Here is a 26518-nt window from a genome sequence, read left to right on the forward strand (position 1 = left end):
TGCTCCTGCTGGACACCCTTTAACTAGGGCTTTTCTTGCTTCAGAAGGTTGGACCAGATGATCTCTCATACAATCTCGTCGCTCTAAGTCAATTTCAAGAAAATGGTTACTGGCTAGAGGTCACAAACTGCAAGCATGGCTCTTTTGCATAGTCTCTTAATAATTATGTGGTCCAGGATGGAAACATTGACTATTTATTTAAATACCTAAACTTAGAAGTTTAACAACCGAGAAATATGGTTGAAGGTAGCCATCAAAATTACTAGTAAGGACCTGGCTGGTTGTGTATCCTTTGACTCAGTATCCCTGGACTCTAGAGCAAGCTATAGGCCATCTGGCCATATCCAGCCTGCTGCCTATTTTGTACAGCTTGTGGACTAAGAATGTTTTTTACAGTTTTTACATGGTTGAAGCAAAATTTTTAAATTCTAATATTTCATGACCCATTGAAAACTAAATAAATTCAAATTTCATTGCACATGTATAAAGTTTTATCTGAACACAGGCGTGCTTATTCATTTATGTATTATTTATGACTGCTTTTGCATTATATCAGCAGAGCTGAGTGGCTGAGACAGAGACCATACAGCCTAAAAACCGAACAAATTTACTGTCTGGCCCTTTACAAGAAAAATTTGCCTACCCCTGATCTAGAGAATCTATCCAGAAGAAGTGGCCCACAAAATGTGGAATACTCTTGTCATCATAGTGTTATCTATAATAGCAAAACTGAGAAAAAATGTAAATGTTCCCCAAGTATATAGAAATTACTAAGTAAATTGTGTCATATCCACTCAAAGGAAGGCAATGACTAACAATATTGAAAAATAAAATGGTTATGTTAATTAAAGTGGAAAAAAAAATCAGAGCACCAACTTGTATAACTGTATGATTATAGCCTTTAGTCATTCAATTAATTGAGTTACACAACAAACATTTATTGGAAGCTAGAATGTTATTGAGGTATATACATGAGAGGAAAAAAAACCTGGAAAGCATTTATATGTAGAAAAATTATATTTGTTGATTTATTTTTCTCATCTCTATTTCGGCTTTTTTCTGCATGATGTATATGTTACTTACATATTAAAAACCTTATCAAAAAAGATTGGGAAAAGCATCAGAATACACAAAAGGACAATGAACAGCTCTCTGTAAGACTGAAGCTGCCTGGTGGGGTTTGCACAGGACCCTTGATATTGGTGTCTGTGGCTTGTTGTGCTCCAGCAACTTCTCAGTCTTTATCTCCTCATTTACCATATTTCTCTTCATTAAAGAAAAGAGCAGGCTTTCCTTTAAAAAATCTCTGCTTTCTACCCCCACCAACCCAAGGAGCCAATAGGCATGAAAGACTTTCCCTCCGTTCAAAAAAGATAAGCTTATTTACCAACAGTCGTACCATCTGAGCAAACTGCAAGTTTTGCTCTGAAGAGATTTAGTGGTATTCTGTGTTTTTCACGATGATCTAAGAACACACATGGGAGCAAGGGGAAGCGGGAGTTTTTCTGAAGTAGGAGTAGTTCTGGAATCTAGATACCAAACACCCTGCTCTTTCCCCTCTTTCCCCAGTGACGAACATAGCCATTAATTACATTACATTGCAGTCTTTAAGACAATAGTATCACCGTTCCTTAACATTGCGGTTCAGTATTTTGAGACAGTAAGAATGAAATGATAGCAAGGAAAACATATTCATAGGATTAAATTTGTGGCTGACACAAAACACCGAAGAAAGAGGCACTAAGAAATTATTATGCAATAAGGCATCCATAGAAAGACGAAGAAAAGAAGTTCAAAAAATGCCAGAATGATCCAAAGAGGAATCCATCTGACCCAGTATCCTGAGGCAGTAGTGGACCACCCAGTGGGAGGAGGGGGCAAGCATGATGGATGGCTGCTCCATATGAATGAAATCACATTGACATTACAGACCGTCCTCTCTCCTTACCTCTGGCTACAGTTCTTATGCTAGTCAGAGTCATCTGTGCGCGGATTGGAAAACTGAATTAAACCTAAGAAGCATTTATTGAGCACCAACAACAGTGAGGTTAAGAAGTATCAGAAGATGGGCTTCCCTGGTGGTGCAGTGGTTGAGAGTCTGCCTGTCGATGCAGGGGACACGGGTTCGTGCCCCGGTCCGGGAGGATCCCACGTGCCGCGGAGCGGCTGGGCCCGTGAGCCATGGCCGCTGAGCCTGCGCGTCCGGAGCCTGTGCTCCGCAACGGGAGAGGCCGCAACAGTGAGAGGCCCGCGTACCGCAAAAAAAAAAAAAAAAAAGAAGTATCAGAAGATGATGTGTTCTGGGCAGCAAGAGGAAGGTGGTGTGGAGGGGTTGGACATCAAACTGCCATGGCTGTGATTCAGATGTGAGGACATGGTGACGGTAGAAAAGAGAAACAAGAGGAAACATGAGACGCATTTCCAAGGAAAAATCTGTATGACTTAGTGATTGATTAGATAGAGGACATTATATAGAAGTTTCCCTGAGGGCGGAGTTTGTGCCCTAGACAAAACACAGTGGCTAACATGGTACCTGCCGTTCAAATGCGGTTTGAATGAAATGGGCTGAAGATGATTGTCAGGCTGGGAGAAATGTGGTACCATTAACAAGATTAAAAGGTAAAGAAAGCAGGCTAGATTTTTTAAAAGAAAGATTCTGAGCCTAGTTTTAGAAAAAATAATTCAAGATAATGGTGAGTCATCCAACATCAAATGTCTCGTTAGCTGACTGGAATTAGGGAATTCTAGGGGAACTTTTGAAAAGTATTCCTATATTCAGCAAGCATTAGTTCTGAAACTCCCAAAGAATTGATTCTGCTTTCTACCAACAATTTTGGCTGTTTCAGCCCTTCGAAAGCAGTTGGAAAGCTCTCAGTTAATATGCAAATTAATGTTGTCCAATAATATTGCCTGGATTTGGGGTAATGACAATCACTCATAATGGGGGACATTTTTGAAACATATTAATTAGGCTTTCTCATATATTTTCCTATTTCTTCCAGAAGCACCCATTTGCCTTGAGAGGATTTAAGAATGTTATGGAAGGAATGAATGCGAAGGGCTTTCCTAGGGTTAATATTTAGCCTCTGACATTAAAATAGGATTTTTAAAAAGACAATAGTCATTTAAGCCAGATTTTGCCCAGAAAGAAAGAACTTTCTAAATTTCTTTAACTATCAAGACTAAGCCATGATAATTCAAATCATAGACTTTCTTCCATAGTGCAGAGCGAATAGCTCTTCCCCCTTAAGAGAGTTAAGCTATGAGGATGGATGAGGGAGGAGAAAAGAGGATATGACACAGAGGAAGCAGAAAGGCTGAATCCTGCCCTTTCTGGTACAAGGGAAGGAAGACAAGAAGCTTGACGGATGTCAGATAATCAAACTCACTCCTATCTCCCACGTGAGGTTGAAGGCTTAGTAAGTAAGGTTTTAGAAACACCCAGATAGGTATATGGAAGGTGAAGGACATTTGGACTGATGTCTTACTTTTCTGAGGTTAGTGTAGAAGAGGCTGTGGCCCCTAGAAAAAGCTCCATCCTGTGGCTTGATACACATCAAAGATGGCATGAAGGAGATGGCATTGGGGTAGAGGACAACACGGGTCAAGAGGTGAGCAACTGCTTCCTCCTACTCACATATGTGACCTTAAAGGGGACTCTCCATGAAGGGTCCCAAGGGTGCAGAAAGAGCCTATAGACCAGCAGAGGCTTAGGTACGGAGAGGGGCAGCTAAAGAATTGAAGACTTAGAGGCAAATAATCTGAACCAGATTCCAGTGTTGGGAACTAAGTTTTCACCTTCAAAAGTCAGACAGCACCGGTCACACCTCAGCAGTCACCAGTCCAAGGAGCAGTGCCCCCTGCATCTCCCCTAAGCTCCTCCTATAAGGTTGCAAAGCCTCAGCCCCCTTTTCTACACCCAGAAGCTTTCAAAGAGAAGAACAGAGGAGGGAGGCGACTCCTGAATGGCTGAGCACTTACTGAAGTCATCCAAGCAGAAGCTGAGTTCTCTGAAGAGACAGTGCAAATGTTTGGATAGCATTAACATCTGCAGATTAAACAAAATGTGTACCCACTGGCCACCCTCACACTCTCCAACCCCACAAAGATGTGGGGACTTAAGAAATCTGAAAAGTTATAATGAAATAAAGAAACTGCATTTTTGGGCACATCTGAGTGTACATCATGTAAGTGAACGTTCAGTGCTACTACACATCATTAAAATTAGGAGTTAAATGAGGATTGGCTGCAATAAATTATTCTCAGTGTGACTCAATAAGTATAGGATAAAGCTGAACTAAGAAACTTGCCTTCAAAATGTATGGCATTATTTCCAATTGCCCTAAGTAAGAACTGTCCTAAGCCATTATCAGACCATCTTCCTCCAATGACCTTAAAGAAGACTTCAGAATATAGACCTCATTTGAGTTTTCATGTATTTACTAAGATCCAAACAAGTGGATTGATTACCACTAGTGAAATCCTTCCAAAGTAACAAAGTGCTATGAAAAATCTATACAAACATCCATGAATTGTATGTCTCACCTCTTATTCTCTAATCATCTATTGTCATTACTCTAATTTTCCCCTGTGGTCTATGATTTGCTAATTCCAAGTAAGCTAGAGGAAATTTGCTTGAGTTCAAAATCTGATATTTTATATTTTGAAATTCATTGAATAAATAGTCATTGAGCAAGATCTTCTTCCCAGTGAGGTATTTTTCCCCCCTTTTTACCCCACTTATTAGTCAAAGGGTGGAGATAGAGTGCCAGCTTTGCCCGTTCAGTGATAGATGTAATAATAAATGTAAAAGTGCTCATAATTTGTCAAGCATTATAAAGAAAATTACTTTACATAAATTATCATATTTCACCATCACAATAGCTTTACAAGTAGGGATTATTTTTATCCTTATTTTACAGATGAAGAAACTGAGATGTACTATCTTGCTCAAAAGTCAGACAGCTAGTAAGTGGCAGAGATACAAATCAAACCCATTCATTTAACTTGCTAGCTTTTCTTAACAATGACACTGTATTCTAGCTTGGTTGCCCTACTTCTCTACCAGAACACTCTAGCTCATACTATTGTGGTATTTTGGTACAATGTGTTGGGCTTCGTTTATTTATTTATCCCACAGTGATTATTTCCTACTATATCCCCCTGTATTAGGCACTGGGTGGGGACCGAACCAAAGATGAGTTCACAGCTTAGTAAAGGATGTGAATTTGTCAACAACTATTATACAAAAGTTAGGACTAACTTGAGGCTCAAGGGATGAACTGTGGGAACAACACTGAAGCTGATTGAATTCTTCCTGGGGAGACCAAGGAAAACTTCCTGAAAAAGTGGAATCCCAAGTAGAGTCTGGAGGTCCTGGAGGTCCATGGAGCCTTTTCAGGGGGGTTATAAACTCAAAACTATTTTCTTAATTATACTAAGATATTATTTGCCCTTTTTATCTGTACAGTGGAGTCTTCTCAGAGGCTACTTGATGCGTGCTATCACAACACGTTGAGTGCAGAGCAGTTATAAGAACGCAGCTTTCTTCCATCAATCCAGAGATTTACAAATATTTAAAACAATGTCCCCATTTTCACTATGCTTTGTTTTGGAAATTATACTTATGTTTATTAAAATATGTATGTTACTATATGGGTGTTTATTTTGTTTTTAAATGGATTAATAAATACATATTTAAAAAGATCTCAGTTTGCACTTTTAATACAGTAAATATCAATAGGTGTGATCCACTTAAACAAAATGTCTTTGGGCTTCTTAATAATTTTTAAGAGTATAAAGGTCAAGTGGGGTTTATCCCAAGAATGCAAGGATTCTACAATACATGGAAATCTATCAATGTGATAAACCATATTAACAAACTGAAGGAGAAAACCATATGATCATAGCGGAGCTGGAGGAATCAGGCTCCCAGACTTGAGACTCTACTACAAAGCTACAGTAATCAAGACAGTATGGTACTGGCTCAAAAACAAAAATATAGATCAATGGAACAGGATGGAAGGCCCAGAGATAATCCCACACACCTATGGTCACCTTATTTTTGATAAAGGAGGCAAGAATATACAATGAAGAAAAGACAGCATCTTCAATAAGTGGTGCTAGGAAAACTGGACAGCTACATGTAAAAGAATGAAATTCAAACATTCCCTAACACCATACACAAAAATAAACTCAAAATGGATTAAATACCTAAATGTAAGGCAGGACACTATAGAACTCTTAGAGGAAAACATAGGCAGAACACTCTATGACATATATCACAGCAAGATCCTTTTTGACCCACCTCCTAGAGAAATGGAAATAAAAATAAACAAATGGGACCTAATGAAACTTAAAAGCTTTTGCACAGTAAAGGAAACCATAAATAAGACTAAAAGACAACCCTCAGAATGGGAGAAAATATTTGCAAAGGAAGAAACTGACAAAGGATTAATTTCCACAGAAACTAACACACCATTGTAAAGCAATTTTACTCCAATAAAGATGTTAAAAAAATTAAAAAAAAAGAAAAGAAAAGTCAGCAAGGTTCTATACTGATTAACTGCCATGACACTAGTTTGTCATTGTTTCATATTCAGGTTTAATACATGAGTTTATACCCTGGTATATGATTTCATAGATCTCATTTACAATGAGCATATACACTTAAATGTTTTCACCCTAAATTTATATTATATATTTGATTTAAAATTTTGGTAAATATAAATCTTAGGAATATTGCAAAAAAAAAAGAGTATAAAGGAATGCGTAAACGAAACGTTTGAGGACCACTGGTACAGAAGAAAGAATATTGAAGGTGTCATCAGAGGACTTCAGCTCAGCCTTTACCTCTGCCACTTATCACCTGGTGCATGGGGGGAGCCAACTAAATGTGCCAAGTCTTGGTTTCTCCCTGCTACAAGAAAGCAGCACCTCCTTCCTCACTAGTTATAGATCAAATAAGATAAAGTATGTGAAATTGCCCCAAATCCCAAGAGTCACTCATAATATTTGATGGGCAATAGATCCTTCTTATTTCAGTGTGAAGGCTATACACTCACTTTAGAATTTTTAAAATATGTGTGAAAATAATTCAAGAACATGGTAAAATATCCAAATATTCCCGAAGGATTTTTGTGGGCAAAATATCTCCTGGTCTTTAGTCCATCACTCCCACTCTCCAGAGGTAAATATCTGCTCTTATCCCTTGCTGTTTCCAGTTCCAGGGGTAGTTCCCACCACAACTCTAAATAACAGGGTTACACCCCTACTTTGATTGGAAATGTTAGGCAGTATCTAAAAGGTCCCTGCTGTGAAAGATGGGGCTATAGCTCAGTGTATTGTGTTATCCCTAATTAGATGCTAATATAGCATTTTAAATATAAATAAGATAATTAGGGCTCTACTTGCTCCCCCACCTCTTTTCCCTCTTTTACTCCATTACCTTTTTAGACAGTCTCATGACTCTACCCAATGAAAGAAGGTACAACTTGCTTAGCCTTACCTCAATCTTTATCCTTCTCTTCTGCTTCCCTATTTCTGACAGTGTATACTTCACATTGTCAAAGCTGATAGCATTTTTGTCCTGTATCAAGTTATTCTTCCTACATTGTGTGTATTTATTGATTGAACTGTCACTGAACAGCTGAAGGTTTGGAGAAGGTTTCCAGCCTAAAAGGCAAATGTGTTTTCAGCATATACTCAAAAATATCCTGATTTTTAATCATTAGTTGTAAGAAATCTACTTCCTTTACAGAGATCGCTCTCATTTTCTCTCTGAATCATCTGACCTCTTGTTCCAATCTGCTATTTTGGTAGCTTCCAATTCTTATTTTATGGACACAACATCTTCATTGACAGCCTGAGGATACTGATGAAAAACTTTTACTAGTCCTCTTCTGTTTCCCCAATTCTCCCTGTTCCTTTTGAGGGCTGTTCATTTTGATCCTTCTGTTTTGTGCTGTTGATTTTATCTACAGATTCTGGGATCCTTGGTTGCCTGTTCATGCTTAGACAAAGGGATATGATATAATGACTGGCAGGTGACTTCCAACCTCCAGAACTGGGGAAACTTTACTCTGGGGCATGACCTGCTATCTAGGAATCTCAATTTATTTCATTTCTTTAGAAAAGAGCATGGGGGTAAATGTCAGGGTGGTGTGTAAGGGTGCAGCTCTGCATTGAAGAGTGGAGGTGGAGATAGGGATGATGAGTGCAGCTGTTCTCTGAAGAGATTTTTAATTAGGCCCCCAGTTTTCAGGTCCTCCTCTGAGCTTTGCCTTCTATTCCTGAAGATTCAGAGGCCAGAGCCTCCCTAGGGCTCTCCTGAGAACCCTGACTCTGGAACCTTTCTTTTGGGGGATAATCAGGGATGCTCCTCCTGTCAACATGCCCCTTTCCTCTTCCCAATGTCCAGATATTTGTTGATCTCCTTTGTATGCTGATGACTCCTTCCCTTCCTCTTTACTCTTATATCCTTATTCTTTTCTTCTTCTTCTCCTCCTCCTCCTCCTCCTTCTTCTCTTCTCCTTCTTCTTTTTCTTCTTCTTCTTCTCCTTCTTCCCCTTCTCCTCCTTCTTCTCCTTCTCCTCCTTCCTCTTCTTCCTCTCCTTCCTCTCCTTCTCCTTCTCCTTCTTCTTCTACTTCTTCTTCTTCTCCTTCTCCCCTTGTCCTTCTCCTCTCCTCCTCCTCCTCCTTCTTCTTCCTCTCCTTCTTCTCCTTCTTCTCTTCCTTTTCCTTCTCCTTCTCCTCCTTCTCCTCCTCCTCCTCCTCCTTTTTCTTCTTCTTCTCATTGTAGTTTTGATTTGCATTTCTCTAATAATTAGTGATGTTGAGCATCTTTTCATGTGTTTGTTGGCTATGTGTATGTCTTCTTTGGAGAAATGTCTATTTTGGTCGTCCACCCATTTTTTTTGAATTAGGTTGTTTGTTTTTTGATATTGAGCTGCATGAGCTGTTTGTATATTTTGGAGATTAATACTTTGTCAGTTGCTTTGTTTGCAAATATTTTCTCCCATTCTGAGCATTGTCTTCATAGTATTTTTCTTAAAAAGCTATTTTAAGGATTGATGGACTAGCCATTATACCTTCAAATCTTATGTTTCAAGAAATGTGGAAGCTAAATCCCGGTACATTAAAATACATTGCCCTGATCATTTTTCTTATTTCTTTTTGTTATCATGTTGACTGTGGCTCACGTATGTGGATAATTAAGCTTAAATAGTGCCTTCAAGGATGAATGATGAAGTGGAGATTTATTTAATATCATAAAACTGGTAGATAAGGAAATTTTCATTTGCAACTATCAAAAACTCAAATGATATACGTGACACATATGATTTCTGTATTAAGTTCATAAATTTTAGTGGAACATCTGAAAACAAGGAAGGCAGAACTCTCATGGTTAAAAGTACCCTAGGGAGGAAATGGCCAGGGTTTCACTGGCCACCAACAAAATAAACACACCTTGTTTACAACCAAGTAAAGATGAAGTAAAAATAAATCAGGAAACTTCCTCACAGTAGCCGCAAAAAAATGTTAGACATTTGAAGGTCAAACTCACACTCCAGGGCATCATCACTAACTTATTTACACACCTGATCTTCAAATACTATCTTGGTTAAACATTGATTTTTCTTCAGGTTCTACTTAGACCACAAATACTGACCACATGCTTGGTTTTTTTCCCCATTTTTAACAGCTTTATTGAGGTTTGACTGACATAAAATAAGTTGCACATATTTAAAATGTACAATTTAATAAGTTTGGACATATGTATACACCCATAAAATCATCAGAATAAAAGTAGATATTCCTTCAAAAGAATTGAAGTTGTATGATTTAGATATTCTTTGGCAGTCACTTAATCCTCTATCATGGAAACACCATCCCCACCTTGCTTAAGTCAGATACTTGGGCACTTTTCTTTCCGCCCTCATACCCAGTTCTCTACCTTGTCCAAGCCACCGGGGTCTCTCTGCTGGGTGTTTGCAGCAGCCTTGCTGCCGATGTGCCTGCTTCCATTCTTCCCCTCCGTTAGTCCATTATCCACACTGCAGCCCCGTGATGCATTCAAAATGTAAATCTAAACACATTACTCTCCTGCTCAAATCTTGGCCAGGGCTTTACATTACCTTGAGAATAAAGTTCAAAATCCTTAGCGTGACTTTGCAAGGCTCTTCACATTGAACTTTATTCTTAAGGAAATAAGAATACAAGAACAGAGGGAGACAGAATCAAAGGAAGTTCAGAATATAAAATTAGCAAAGCTCAGTGACCGAATAGATAGAGGATTGTGGCAAGAATCCAATGAGGTGATTTAAGTAAAAGGGTTTCGTGAAACATAAAACGTTATTTCAATGCCATCATTATATTAGTATTATTCCTTTCTGTCTCTCAGCGAATCTTTGGCATTACTGAATACCAGAACTTCACTTTTAAGTGGCTTGCTATTCCAGCCTAGGCTCATGAAACCCTGGCACATGGGGTTGGTTGCTACGTGGCTCTGAACACTCAGATCAAAGCTGTACCACTGGGCACCTTTGCTCGCATCCCCAGTCATTAGAGGTGCTCAGCTTTGAGCAGTCATGCTATGTGGGTACTCAGTCAGGGTCATCCCCGGGGAGGGGGTGGAGGTAACAGAAGCCCCCCAGGGGTCAGCACCACCTGTTGCTTCCCCTGCCATCAAAGAGGGGAGGCGACAGGTGTTGCTTGTTTTTCCTCTTGGGTTCACCTGGAAGGACTAACTGGGGTCCTTGGGGCCTAGAAATCTTGAGGCGATGGGTTCTAATCACAAATCCTTTGGTTATAAGGAACAGAAATCCCAGAAACTGGGAACTAGAAAAATCAGGAGCTGGAGTTGGTCTCTCTCAGTCTTAAGTGACACATGGTCTCTCTCACGTCTGTTTCTGACTATATGTTCTGCTCTTCTGCTTCAACCAGCTCTCGACTTTAGTAACCGTACAAGACCCCACACGGCCCCATCCAATTCTCTATATATCATGTATATCAGGACTGGCTATCTCTGACATCCACTAATGACGGGACTAATGCTCATATCCCAATTCCAGACTTTCCAGAGAGGAATCTGATTGGTCCATATTGTCATTTGAACAAGACCCCAAGTCTCAGTTCACTGTTGGCCTATGGATCAAATCTCCTGTGTCAGCTATCTAGCAGTTGTCCAGTTACTTGAGGCCATGAAATGCAAGGTCACGTGCTTTGATGCGCACTGAGGAGGGACTAAGAAAGAGGACTCCTGAGGAAATTGATGTGGTCAGGGCAACAGGTATCCCTAACACATGGGAAACAATAAAGTGTAGTTAAGAGCATGGAAAATATTTATTTGGTGCTTGCTGTGGGCCATGCTCTGTGCTGGGACTGCAGCAGTACACACGTAAGAGCTCAGACACTCACAGGCTGATAACTGGGGAGGGAACACAACATGACATGAAAGACCAACCCTGACATGGGGACTTTCAAAGGAGAAGCAGGGGTAATCTAGGAAAGGGCTTGAGGGGCAGAGCTGACCAAGGCTGCAGGGTCAAGTCCAGCTACCTGGGAGATGGCTGGGGGAGAAGGGGAGGAGAGTGTTCCCGGCATGGAGAACAGAGTGTTCAAAGGCCCAGCAGCAAAAAGGGAGCAGAGCTTGTGGAAGGGAAGGACGCTCGTGTCGCTGGAGACAAGACAGAGAAGAGAAGGTGAGGGTAGAGCGGGCAGCAAGGGAGTCAGGCTAAGAGGTCTGCACTTTTATACCGAGGGTAATGCGAAGGGGTGGACTGGATATCACTCGTACTGATGGATTGTCCTCCCCTGTTTTGCTGGGGACAGGAGCCAGGCACTATGACAGGGGGTGGGGGTGAGGGGTGGTACCATCAGGACACAGGAGGATTCAAAAGAGAGGCAGGCCTGTGTCAAGAAGAAGTCCCCTCAACTTCACAATTTTGCTTGTGGTCTCTGTATTCCTCAAACCATCACCAATAAACAAAAGCTCTGCATGGGCGTATTTTCAGTTTCTCATGACTGTACCCGTAACGGCATCAGAAACACTGGCTGTCTTGTGTATGGCCTTAGTTCCAAGTGCCTCCTAAGAGGCCTTACAAAATGGTGCCAGCAAACTACATGAAAGTCATCAAGAACCAATAAACTAAATCTCATGCCTCTTAGTTTAAGGCTACCTGTGGAAGGAGGCAACAGAGCCAATCCGTTTTCAGCTGTGTACACTCTGTATGTGTCACACACACACACACACACACACACACACACGGTGCTGCAGTCTCTCTGCTCAGGTCAGCACTTGGGTAATTGAAACCTTCAGATGGTTGGATCCTGGGTTTAGCCAGGCTTTTTTTTTTGTTTTTCTTTCAGTGCCATAGTCAAATATTAACTTCGGATACTGTCTTTCTGTTTGAAGAGGACTCAGTTGGTCCTGATGTGAGGAAGTGTGCCCTGTGTTACATTTTTGTTGGCACAGCAAAAGATTGCTCCCCCAACTGTTCTGTGCTCTACCACAAGCCCTCTTGGAACCAGAGAAGTTTGGCAATGAGGATGTAGTTGAAAAAAGTTGATGAATTTATGTTTCATCTTCTTTCTCCACTTCTTCTCCTGGAGGTGTGAACAAATAATGAAACTACTAAAAAAAAAAAAAAGGCAGCATGCAAGGAGGAGGCCACACAATTGGCCCTTGAAAATTCAGACTCTAGATCGTTAGCCATGAATCCGAGCTGGAGGTGCTGAATATTTATTCACACGATCGTGAACAGAGCGGTGAGGTTTCTTTTCTTGACACAATGAACCGAGTGTCCCGACGCCTTTAGACACTAGGGTGCTTGCAGAACCTCGTCAGAGGCAACAACAAGGGAAGGGACTTTCTACTTCACCTCCAGGCCACCTCAGATAGCCCCATCATACAACATGACATACACAATCTCATGCTACAAAATATAAACTGCACCTCTAAACTTAAGAAGTTCGATTCCTCCCATTTAACTGTCCCCTGGATGTTCTGGGTCCACGGCATATTTTTCCCGGATCTAAAATTTAACTTTAAAGTTCACAGTTTAATAACTAAACAATTTTAGTCCAGAGAGATATTCTGGGGTGAAAGAAACACTACTTTAAGATACAAGAAAACTTGAAAGGTGTTTGAGATCTTTTGAGAGGAATGGAGAGGAAATTAGATTTTTTTTTTTTTTGTCTTTTCATTTTCTCCTGAATCGTATAGCAGCTCATACAAGTAAGGGACTCAAACGTTGAGTTCAGCTCTAAGCTAAACATCTATCAAGGATTGTTTGCACACATAGAGCAGCCTGATGGTAAGAATAAAAGTGGAGGGACATGCAGCAGAATTTATAGGTTTCGAAGGAAGGATTAAAAATTTCCAAGGGGCAAACAATCCCTATTGTCTGCCAGTCCTTTCACATGTACGCCCTGATGTACCCACCATAATCCTTGCTGGTTTGGCTGTGCTCCAGGGAAGATACTGTTTGAAGACGAGAAGCAGGCTTAACAAAAACCAGAATGATTCTCTCACACTGCACAGAATCTCATGCAAGTTTTACTTTTGCTTAATGAGGATATATTTTCTTTCTCACTTTGGTCATATCGGTAAAAAAATGTGATCTTTGTGAAAATCTTTTTCCTTTCCTAGACTTTAATACTCATTTCCCCCCCCCCCCCCCCCCCCCCTCATATCCAAAGAAGCTGTTCTCATTATAGTTGGGGCAACTTTAATTTTATCCACTTCTTTGTTTATCCGAATTCTGTGTTACCTTCTATTTGAAGACATGATAACAGCAAAAATTATGTTGTAAAACAAGTTATTATTTGAGACCAGAGTCCTACTCCAACATTCTTATTGCGGGAGGGAGATTGGTCAACAATGGTAGCCCTCTTGTCCTGTCTTATTGTTATAATTTTTTTCCCCAATGGTGGCTTAAAAAAGGGTGTGGTGAAAATGTATTAAAAAAACCCTACAGTTTCTCTTGGTTCTACAGGATAGTTTACACGAGTCAGTTAGGTAGGCAATCTGGCAGTCTTATCTAAAAATGTACAGCTGTGAAAACAGAGGCATCAATTAATTATAGATCAAAGTTTAGCTTTTTTTTTTTGGTAAGGTGATCTGAGTCAAATTTTTCCAGTGAGATACTGACCTGAAGGAAACTAATAACTAAACCTGGCACATTGATGCCCCTCATTGGAACAATATATAAGTGGAGGGTACATTGTACAACTTAGAAATCAAAGACTGAGTTTTAAGAACCAGAACTTATGTGTAGAAATCGTGTCTCTTTCGAAGTACTCACTTTGGAAGGCATTCCACTCACACGGTGTTACTGTTTCTAAGTATTTTTGTCAATTATGTTTATAGAATTGTGGTACATTATTTGTAATGCTCTCTATGGAAGCTAATAGCATTCTTGAAGGATGGATTTAACTTTTGGGACAATCAACAGTTGTTTGGAGGTGAGTAAAGCATGTGGCAGCATGGGAGGACTCGAGCACTGAGAATGGGCTTTCTTGATCTTGAGTCCCAACACTGCCATCAACTAGTAGTGAGTCCGTGGGCAAGTGGCACGACTGCTCGGAGGCTCATCCGTGAAAATGAGGAAGAAGAACCGTTCATTCATTCATTCATTCATCAGAGGCTAGTCGAGCATTCACTGGGGGGAGCAGATAATGGGAATGGAGGGATAAGGTGATTGCCTCTGCCTTTACATTTCTGTCCCAAGTCGGTAATCAATCTTTAATAAAATAAAATTAGCAGGCCAGGTTTACACAAGCATTAAGTAATAAGGATGATTATCTTGGGCAGCTCTTAAATCATCTTTGAGGAAATTTCCCAAAGAAAAATGCCAAGTGTTTGAGCAACTATAGCTTTACTAAGTAAAAGTTTAATTTCTCTTAATTGACAAAGTTGAAGGACCCAGGTTATTTCAGATGCATTAGTTGGTGCCTGGATTGATTGATTCATTTCATTTGGAATAATGGCTTACAATCCTACCTCTGCATCAAGACTATCTATAGCGCCTTTGAAAAGTGCAAATGCTGTATGTCAACCCACTTCCTGAATTAGAATTTCTAGAGGAAAGTCTAGGTCACAGACATTTAAAAAGAGTATCATGGGTGATTCTGATACACAGTCAGGGATAAGAACCACTGGCTTATTATAATCCCTCATACTTTCAGAAATTTTTCCCTTTACCTTAGTATATTATACTTATCTCTCTTTTTTTTTTTTTTTTTTTTTTTTGCGGTACGCGGGCCTCTCACTGTTGTGGCCTCTCCCGTTGCGGAGCACAGCCTCCGGACGCGCAGGCTCAGCGGCCATGGCTCACGGGCCCAGCCGCTCCGCGGCATGTGGGATCCTCCCGGACCGGGGCACGAACCCGTGTCCCCTGCATCGGCAGGTGGACTCTCAACCACTGTGCCACCAGGGAAGCCCTTATCTCTTCTTTTCACAAACTTTCTTTTAAAAATATTATCTTAGCAGCATCTCATTATTGAAACTAAATTCAATTAATATATGAAGATTCAATCCAGAGAGAATTTCTCAGTCTACCAAGTGTAATATCTTCTTAATTGAGCATCCATTATATACCTAATTCTCCATTGTTTAGGTGACTCTCAAATAAATCTAAGACCAAATCTCTACTGAAGTGAGTTTCTTTTGAAAACTAAGCGTTTTGGGGGGTGTTTGTTTTGTTTTGGTTACATCATAATGTAATGTGCCCGTTAGAGGACAACAGAAAAATAGGAAGAAGAGGAAAACATTATCCATGTCCCACTGCCCCCAAGCAACTGCTTTTAGCATCTTGATGAGTTTTTCTAGGTGCTAGTTTCATTCTTATTACATCTCAAGCAACTTCCTTCAATAAGCATTTCACATGCTTCCCCTACTCTCTCTAAACAGGATGCACAAGAAAATTAAATTATTTTTTAGTTAAAATATGGATTGTTTAGGCTTTTAGGAACAGAACAAAAAATAATGCATGACATTGAAAAAATGCCCTTTCCCAAAATCTGCATGGTATACTACATGTTTATTACAGATTGCTTAGGGATAAAAAATATGACTAAGTAAAAAATAGATGTTGAAGAAAGTTGAAAATGATTGACAGGCATGGGGTTCACGAACTCCAGCAAGACCTTGGTTCTTCAGTATTCAGGGGAGTTGAGAGAGGGCTATCCTCCTAGGGGCCAGCAATATGGTTGTGTATTGAGAGTCAGCTCCTCTCGCCTTGTCCTGGTCTGATTATACCTTTACTACCCTGAGGTGGAGCAGCAAAAAAGTGAAACTAGGAAGGTTTGTCTCCAAGGACTAGGCACAGGGAAGGAGCTGTTGACTAGGTGACATTGGTGCTGTAAGTCTGAACCAGTAGGTCCAAGCTGACACACTCCAGAGTCACCCCATAGATAAAAACCCACAAGGCATGAATAATTACCCTGCTACGCTACATGCTTCCCAGGAATGCAGGCATATGACACTGATTGTGACACTCTCTAGTAGAGTCACGGTGCCTTCACGCCTTGCTGGACCTCACACACAATTCTGTCCTCGCACACGTAACACTTTATTACACTCCCCTGTTTATGTGTCTGTCTCCCTCCAGTTGGATGTGGGCTCCTTGAGAGCAGGAACCTGCTGCCTTTTTACCATCAGTGCCTGCTGGCTTACTTGGCCATCTTAGGTACTCATTAAATGTTTATTGAATGAACTCAAGAAAGAATGCTGTACAGGCACTCACTCCTGAGAAAAAGGTACCAAGAAGAAATAAAATGATAAAGTTACAGTCAGTCTTTGACAAAGGAATGTTCCTTGCTGCCTTAGGGGATGGCAAGAGTGTTAAGCTTAGCTTGGAGTGTGTCCTGGGCAGGTTTTCAGAGTGGGACTTAATCACAGGGGTACATCCCAAACGTACTAACTGCCTAGACTCCACCTAAAATATAACTAAGTCAGACATTAAAAACAAAAACATGTATCAAATACTCTACAGGTGATTCTGACCTGCATCCCTGGCTTAAAAAGCTGTGCATACAAGTATCTGCTAACCTACTACTTAATTTTATGATTACGCTAATAAAAGAACAACAAAAATTCCAGGTATAATTAGCTAGCATAATGCTCATACAAATACACCTAAGCTGAAAGTGGTGTGGATTATAAAATAGCACTTGGCATTTCCTTATATGCCACATTGCAAAAGTATTGTAAATAGAAACTTTATAAAATATCTATCCTGCCCTACAATGGCTTCATATCTTCTGATACAATTTGACAGGAAACAAAAAAACAAAAAAAAAACACTCACCACTCACTTGTCACTCCTGTGTGGTTTTCTTAGACAACAGCAGGTCTATTGTTGCAGAGACAAGGATGCTCATGGCAGTGCTGAGATTCACCTGGGTGGGAGCATTGGTCAGGGTACCTTCAGTTTCAAGGGACAGAAATAATTAAACAAAAGGAATATCTGTTGACTTGTTTACAGATTTAACCATTCAGCAAATACTGATTGAGCCCCTTGTGTAGGCCAAGAACGATAAGCTAGGATAGCAGCTTAACAATTACTGATTACTTATCCATGCTAGGAAATGTCCTCCATGTTTTCATGAACTATTGTATTTATACTTCATAGAGACCTTCTGAGATAAGTACTTTTAATATTCACATTTCACAGATAGGAAATCAAGGCTTAGAGAGGTGAGGGAACATGTCCACATCATACAGCTGGTAAGAATTGGAGCCGGGACTGGAACTCAGGCAGACTGAGTCTGATGTTTGCACTCATGGACGCACTAAAAATGAGAGAGAATTTATAGAAAAATGGTAGGAGGAAAAGAAAACAGCCTATAAAGATTTGTCTTAGGGCCAAAGATGACTTTAAAGGAGATGATGACTGGATATGGAACCAAATGCAGGGAGTTGTAAGTCTATGGAAACCTGCATATTATGAAATGAAAGAAGATGTCAGTCTGGCTTGGAGTCAGACAGTGACTCACTTACTCTAAAGAGGAAGAGTAGTGGTCAAATTGAAAATCGTATAGTTTGCTTATAACACATAGGATATTTAAAATTACTTTATGGTGTTTTCAACGTTATTATTGAGAAAACCTGATTATAATTCATCCAAAGTGTCTCGGTTGAGTTATTCCTAAAGACAACTCTTAAAAGAGAAAGAAAAATGGACGAACAAAATATGCATTCAAGGATTTTAAAGATTTATTGTTTATATCAGAAATATCTGAATCCAGATGAATCTTGTGTGTAAATTGTATGACTATTTAGGATCTATAAATATTTATTAAAGCCATGCAATGTTCTTTGCACTGTGCTGGGTACTGTGGAAACAATGATGATTAAGAAAAGCAAGATGTCTGTCCTCACGGTGCTTATGGTCCAGATTCTACACAGCATCTGTTCTCACTACCCTGGAACTTGGCAGGGATATCTATGCACAAAGCACTTATGCCCTTGTGATATTGTGATTTATAACAAAAGATATATATTTGGTCTCTGTCCCCATTTCTGGCACAGACCTTCTAAAATCCTTGGAATTTCCTAAGTGAGGAAAGTGACAAAGGTGTCTTCTGTTATGCTAACGAGATGATTTTTGGAACACACCTAAGGATGTGGGCTGGCCGCCAGGAGAACCAACCACGTGATTAGAGGGTTGGAATTCTCAGTCCCACCCTCCAGACACCCAGGGAGGAGAGAGCCTCCACCCCAGGCTGAACCAATCACCAATGATCATTGATTTAATCAATCATGCCTGTGTAATGAAGCCTCCATAAAAACCAAAAACAAAAAACTGAATTCGGAGAGCTTCCAGGTTGGTGAACCAGAACACTTCCACATGCCACCGTGCACAGCCCCAAGCTCCATGAGGACAGAAGCTCCTTTGTTTGGGACCTTGCCCTATGTATCTCTTTCTCTGGCTGTTGATTCGTATCTGTTAACATCCTTTGTAATAAACAGGCAATTTAATGAGTAAAATAGTTTCCTGAGTCCTAAGTTAATCAAGACCAAGGAAAGGGTTGCAGAAACCTCTGATATATAACCAATGGGTCAGGAGCACAGATAACCATCTAGACTCACGATCTATATCTGAAGTAGGGGCAGTCTTGTGGCACCAAGCCCTCAACACCTAGAATCTGATGCTGTCTCTGGCTAGACAATGTCAGAATTGAGTTGAATTGTAGGACACCCAGCTGGTGTTGGAGAACTGCTTGGTGGTGTGGGGAGAAAACCCACACATCGGAATTGAGAGCATAGCCCTAAACATGCATGTTTAACATATATGTTAACATGTTTAATGTGTATATTAGCACACATTTGCCCTTACCACGCATGACTGCTTATGCGTCCAATGTATTAATGCCATGTCTCTATGCAATAAAAATCCAACTCATCAAGATATATACAGTCAACTTGTGCAATTTTTGTGTGGTGTACCAATCATATCGCAATAGAGCTAAAAAATCCAAGTCATTCAGCTAAAATATAAATGGCAAGAGCAGAGAACTTAGAGCTTAGGTCTTGTAGCCTTCAAAAGGGATAGTGGGGGTAGGGGGAGATAAATTAGGAGTTTGGGATGAACATATACATACTATTGAATATAAAACAGATAAACAACAAGGACCTACTGTATAGCACAGGGAACTATAGTCAATACCCTGTAATAACCATTAATGGAAAAGAATCTGAAGAATATATATATATATAAAACAGAAACACTTTGCTGTACACCTGAAACTAACAACATTGTAAATTAACTATACTTCAATTTTTTTAAATGGCTAAAAATGTGTAGCCTTGAGCAAGTCACTTAACCACTGAAAAAAATTTCGACTTCATAGGGTTTTGGTTAGATTTAGAGAGTAATAATTTGAGTACATTTTAAGCTATAAAATATATGTATGTATGTGTGTGTATATATATATATATATATATATACAAATACACATTGCAGACATCATTTATTATTGTAATTTACAGAAAATCATGTTTTTGTTATTTTAGAGAAATTTTTCAGAAAATGATACAGTTTCATTAAATCTATGCTTATGAGATATAGCAATAAAATGTGCTGTGGGATAGGCTATGGAAGTAGACTGGCTCTGTGGCTAAAATCTGCATCATTTAGGAGAATGTTGGTACTATATTGGTTGTAGAGGAGGGCAGAGATATGAATTCCCTCAACTGCCTTCCTCACACACCTGCAAACGTAACTGTGTTTTATCTCATTTTACATTCTTTCTTTCTATCTCAGCCTGTGAAGGGACTTTCCTTCTGACTAATTCTGCCACCTCAAGGAATTTATCTGATCAATTGTCCAAAAAAAGAGAGGCACACTTTTCCTCAACTTTATATTATCCCTTTAGCTATAGCTTTTCCTCTTTCTTTCCCTTCACAGCTAAGCTTTTCCATAGATAATTTTCTCCCCCCTTCATCACCTCCCACTCACTCTTAAACTCACTGGAATCTTGAAACTCTATATGTATTACTCTTGGCAAGGGCAACCAATGACCACCTTGCCACTAAAGTCTATGTACACTTTGTGTTTATCTTACTTGATTTCTCTGTGGAGTTCAAGGATAGGGTGAGTTTGAGGTACATTTGGGATATTCAAATGGAGTTGTACATAGGTATTTACATCTGCAGATCTAGAGCTAAGGAAAGACGTCTGGATTCCTTAGATTTTGGAGTCTTTGATGAAGCCATGGAACGTGTAGCGTACATGCCCTTTCCCTATGCAATAAAAAATCCAATTCATCAAGATATATACATTAAATTTGTGCAATTTTTTGTCTGTCAGTCATATCTCAATGTGGTGATACCTAAATGTGGTGGTTTTAAAATATGCTTTTGATACTCTTTGATTCTTTACTACTCTTTCTTTCAATACACAGATCTTAATTCTTTTCCCCTTGAATGTGGGCTGGATTTAGTGACTCGCTTCTAGAGTGTGGCTCAAGTGTTGCTAAGTGACTTCTGAGGCTGCGTCATTAAAAGGATAGCTTTTGTCTTGTTCTCTCAATCTCTGAATCTCTTGTTCTTGTTGAAGTCAGCCACCATGTTGTGAGAACACTCAAACAACCCTGTGGAGAGGCCAATGCACGGAGAGGCCACATGGAAAGGAGCCAGCCTACCAGCCAGATGAGTGAGCCACCTTGAAAGCAAATCTTTCTGCCTCAGTCAAAACTTCAGATGGTTCCAGGCCCCAGTCTTTAAGTCTTTCAGCTGAGACCCCAGAAAATGTGAAGAAACAAATGATCCCTGCTATACCCTATTTGAATATTTGACCCACAGAAACTATGAAATAATAAAGAACTACTGTTATTCCAAACCACTAAGCTTTAGGTGATTTATTATGCAGCAATAGATAATTAATACAGAGGAATCAGAATGGCAGGAGAGAAATGAAGAGAGTTTGGTAAGATAATTTAGATTAAAAAAAAGAAACTTTACTTTTTCTATTGTTAATAACTGATGGATATACAATGACGTCCTATATTCTCCTCTTATTACATTTCAAAAATTGAGATATTGTTGCATACAATAATAGGCACAGATCTTAAGTGTTGTTCAATGAGTTTTTCACAGTGGTTTATACCATGTAACCACCACCCAAAGCAAGATATATAAGACTTCCATCACCCCAGAGAATCCCATCCTGCTCCTTTCTGGTCAATTCTCTCATCCCAACTCTACAACCACTTTTTAAATTCAGTTATCATAGATTTTTACCTTTTTATTTTTACATAAATGGAATTATGCAGTATTTATTTTTTGTGTCTAATTTCTTTCACTCATTCAAGTCATTGACTATATCAATGGTTCATTCCTTCTTATTAGCAAGTAGTATTCACTGTATGAATATACCACAATTTTTAATCCATTCTTCTCCCTATATTTCTTAATTATAATAAGTTTAGTTATTTCTACCTTATCATATGCAGTGCACACACCGAAATTATATAGACAAAAATACAAACTGCATGTAGAAAAATTTGATATTATAAATAACATCATATAAATAGGTGGAATGCATTAGGAAAGGATTCATAGTTCGCATTGCTACGGACACTCTATAGAATGAGAAAGTTATAAGCCCTATGTGACCCATAGAGAGTACACTGCATATATGACATTTAACTTGAAAAGTCAAATACAACTTTATAAATAAAGTTGTAAAATAACTTTAGAATAACTTTGTTAAAAAGGTTATTCTAAAATAACTGCCACACAAAGATCATAAATGGGTCAATTCTTTGGAGAAAAACTTGAGCCAAAAGAAATATTTAGAATTAATGACATATAAATAAAGAAAATACCAAAAAATTAGATTTTCTTTTATTTGTTGTACACACACGTCAGCAATATCCCTAGAGTTATTTTAGATAGGGAGACCAATGGTGCTGCATATCATAAATGAGTTCCCAGTTGTTCTCTGTAGAATATTTGATACTTTCTTAAATCAAATCTGATCGAACATTTAAAATATATGTCATTACATATTAAAGAGACTTGACACAGACCTTGAAACTGTAATAATTTTTCCTATGAAATCTTTTTTGTTCTTGGTGAATCTAAGATCATGTGTTCAGAAATAAGTTGGTTTAGAGATTATTTCTAGTCGTATTCCCTAAGGACAACTTCTTAATGACACTAATTTTTTTCTCCAGTTCTGAATTTCTGAAGCATAAATACGTCCAAATAATGTTGAATTTGAAATGCAGCAAACACAGAAATACTAAGCTTATTTTTGTTATTTTCCTCACAGGATCAAAATAATCTCAAACCTTATATTAACTACTCTCCTGTAATTTCTAAGTTACCATCTCTGTCAGTTTTGAGTTATGGGAGCAGCCAGTAGAGTATCTGAAAACACTTTGTTTCTACTTTGCCTTTTTTCCCTGTAATATAAATATCTGAAGAGGTTATTGCTTAGCCTATAAAACAGAGACGTTATAACTTATGAACGCTAAAAAAAATCCTGTTCATTTCTGTTAAACTATGTGATGAGCTGGAAATGGTGATTTGTTTCTGTGGAAAGGACATATTAAAGGAAGACCTTTTTTGTTGTTGTCCTTAAAGACCCTTTGATACCATTTTAGCCTTGATTACTCTTCATCACTAACCTTCTGACAACTTTTGTCATCCTCTTCGTTGTTTCTACTTCCTCACATTAAGTAAGTGAAAATACCATCCTCATCACTATCACCTTGTGGTATTGCCAAAGACCAGACCCCCTCGGACACAGATTCACGCATGTGGTTGGGAATCTGAGCAGGTGTAAGGCTCCCCATACTACTACTGCCTTCCTTTGCTGGAAGCTGAAAATTGTAATCAGGCTAGAAGGATTACAATTTATCTGGGCTGTTGTTCACTGCTACTGGTTTCATTTGTAACTTGTCTCACCTAGGCAGTTAAAAGTAAGACTTCATTATAAGAATTTATGTGCAACTGTAAGCCACACTAGTTCTGAAACTTAGAAGACAAACCTACAGGAATACCCTATTATTTTGTTTACCTATTCTAACTTAACGTCTAATTTAAGATATTGAGGTTAAAGCGAAGAATGTTTTATTCTTAACTAACTGACAGCCCAGCAGTATGGTCAGCAAATAGAGCTTGTATCTAGCTACAAATTATTAACAGAAATAAGTCTCAGTCAACTATCACATACATTATGGTGGTGGATCAAAATATTTTTGTAAAGTACTCAAATAATCTTAGATTCAAGGCTAATAGCCAATTCTGTGATAGATGAAGTACTACCTATGATCATTAAATTGTTTAAAATCACAAACGATTTAAATCAGTCCATCCATTTATTTGCCTACAAGAAGTAATTAACAAAACAGGTAATCCACAAGAGTTTACGTTTGGTTCCCCTCACTCATCCCTAACTAGGCGAGTGGCCCAATAATCTGGCTACTTAATGATTCTGCTACTCCATCTTTTCATCTTTAAAAGAAGAAACTATAATTACAACGAGTAACTGTCAAGAACGTAAAGTACCTAGCATGTGCTTGTTACAGAATAGATAGATACTCAGTAACTGGTAGCTATATTATTCGTAAGAACAAATAATTACTTCCATGTACTCAGCTTCCTAAAAATGTTTTCTTGGTTTATGTAGAAAAACCAAGTATTGTTCTTTTTTGTCATTTGGGTTGTTCTCAATCAGGCACAAGTCACATGGGTACCTTGATGTAACACCGGCTATTATTTGTCTGTTCTCACTAGAAATCCTAATGGTGTAATGGCCCCAAAGCTGACAATGACCTTTCCTCAGCCCCTCTGCTCCTCTTGTGAGAGTGAGCACTGTTTCTACTGCTTCTAGGGGGAGCGCTGGGATGTGCAGTTTGGTTTCTGCTTTTTAAGCTACTGCATTTGTTCCATGGACCATATTTTTCTCACTGATCCAGAAGGAAGGTATAAGGAAAACACTGAAGTTCATAAAATAAGAATATATTTTATACCTTCAGAGGTACCCAAGGAGAGCTGATGATTAGTTTCTAATTCTTTGGAGACAAAGCAGGGAGTTAGATTTTCTTTAAATTAGCTGATAGCAAACAATCTAGGAGTAGGCTTTATCCTAGCATCTTGGCAACATCATTTTTTTTTTTAAATAAAGCTTTCTGAATGCTAAAATGTCCATACCAAAGTAGATATAAATACTCTAAAGTGATGGGGTCATTTCTGAGTGGTTTCACTGAAATTTGTTCTAAGTGTTACTGAGGAGAAGTATGTGGGAATGAGAATAATCAGTTTTATTGATTTGTTCGGTGACTTTTGGCAGGGACCAAATCTACCTTGAGCATCCTTATTTTCTAGCACACTGTAGGTGCATTAAAAATATCTCAAACGTGGACTGAGTTAAATCCTCCACATCCAAAGTGTGTAATAATCCCCGTAGGCACCGTTGTGATTAGCGAAGACTGGCTAGGGACTTCATATAAACGATTAAAAGAGCTTTTAAAAACAAATAGGGTCCACCGACAGATGAATGGATAAAGAAGATGTGGCACATATACACAATGGAATATTACTCAGCCATAAAAAAAACGAAATTGAGTTTTTTGTAGTGAGGTGGATGGACCTAGAGTCTGTCATACAGAGTGGGGTAAGTCAGAAAGAGAAAAACAAATACCGTATGCTAACACATATATATGGAATCTAAGAAAAAAGGTTCTGATGAACCTAGGGGCAGGACAGGAATAAAGACAGAGACTTAGAGAATGGACTTGAGGACATGGGGAGGGGAAAGAGTAAGCTGGGACGAAGTGCGAGAGTAGCATTGACATATATACACTACCAAATATAAAACAGATGCTTGTGGGAAGCAGCTGCATCGCACAGAGAGATCAGCTCGGTGCTTTGTGACCACCTAGGGGGGTGGGATAGGGAGGGTGGGAGGGAGACGCAAGAGGGAGGGGATATGGGGATATATGTATACATGTAGCTGATTCACTTTGTTATACAGCAAAAACTAACACACCATTGTAAAGCAGTTATACTCCAATAAAGATGTTAAAAAAAAATACATGTGACAGAGTTCCCAATTAGCCCAGTATCTGTACAAATAGTAATTTCAAAAGCAAATACCTCAATGGGAAAAATACCTTGATTTGTCAGCAGGATCGCAGAATTTAAAAAGAAAGAGCCCATGCCTTTTTTGGAAAATAAAGAACAATTTAACTTCTTGAACTTCACAGCTTGGAGCCTAGCAACGCCTCTTTCGGATTAAATTTTCTACTAATTAAACTCAAACGATTTAAACATTCATCACCTTGCACTGCACCTCTCAGAAAACAAAAACAAAACCGAAAAAATCCTGGGGTTTGGAGTGGGAGACACACAGCGCGCGCGCACACACACACACACGCGCGCGCGCGCGTACACAGACGTGCGCGCACACATACACACACGCGCGCGCACACGCAGCCTGTCTAAAGGGCGCTGGGGTTTAGGAGGCGCGGGGCTACTCTGCCCGAGTCGGCGGGCGCTGTGTCCCGCCCGGCGAGTTGGCAGTTGGCGACCCCCCTCGACTCCCCCGCCGCCGCGGGCTCCCCGTGGCCTTCGGAGGCTCGGCGAGTCGCTCCAAATGTTTGCCATATTTGTTCAGCCTCCGTAACTCGCCGAGCAGGGCCAGCGCGGCCCGCCCCGCGCAGCTCTCGCCGTCGCCCCCGCAGCCGCCATGGGCAGGGAGCGGCCGGGCCGCGGCGCGCGGAGCCAAGGGGGACCGCCGGCCGCCGACGCCGCGGGGCCTGAGGACATGGGGCCGAAGAGGGGCGCGGGGGCCCCCAAGGAGTGCGGGGAGGAGGAGGCCCGGACGTGCTGCGGCTGCCGGTTCCCGCTGCTGCTCGCGCTGCTGCAGCTGGCGCTGGGCGTCGCCGTGACCGTGGTGGGCTTTCTCATGGCCGGCATCAGCTCCTCCCTGCTAGTCAGAGACACTCCATTTTGGGCTGGGATCATTGTAAGCATCGAGTCTGTTTTGCCTGAGCGCGT

At 39.8% G+C, this 26518-nt stretch overlaps 1 protein-coding gene across 2 annotated transcripts in view; it reads left to right on the forward strand.

Moving 5' to 3' along the window:
• The window catches only part of SSPN (sarcospan), a 125166-nt gene that overhangs the window by 57847 nt on the left and 40801 nt on the right, over positions 1–26518 (forward strand). Inside the window, exon 1 of one of the 2 annotated variants that reach the window (XM_024733437.1) lies at positions 26169–26486. The exons of the other annotated variant lie outside the window; for it this stretch is intronic. Within the exon in view, the coding sequence (XP_024589205.1) occupies positions 26208–26486 (279 nt within the window). The 5' untranslated portion in view covers positions 26169–26207. Of the gene's footprint in view, positions 1–26168; positions 26487–26518 lie in introns of those variants that run through there. 2 annotated transcript variants of the gene reach the window in all.

The sequence above is a fragment of the Neophocaena asiaeorientalis genome, unplaced genomic scaffold (assembly GCF_003031525.2).
Source record: "Neophocaena asiaeorientalis asiaeorientalis breed wild unplaced genomic scaffold, Neophocaena_asiaeorientalis_V1.1 scaffold150, whole genome shotgun sequence".
Classification (NCBI taxonomy): Eukaryota; Metazoa; Chordata; class Mammalia; order Artiodactyla; family Phocoenidae; genus Neophocaena; species Neophocaena asiaeorientalis.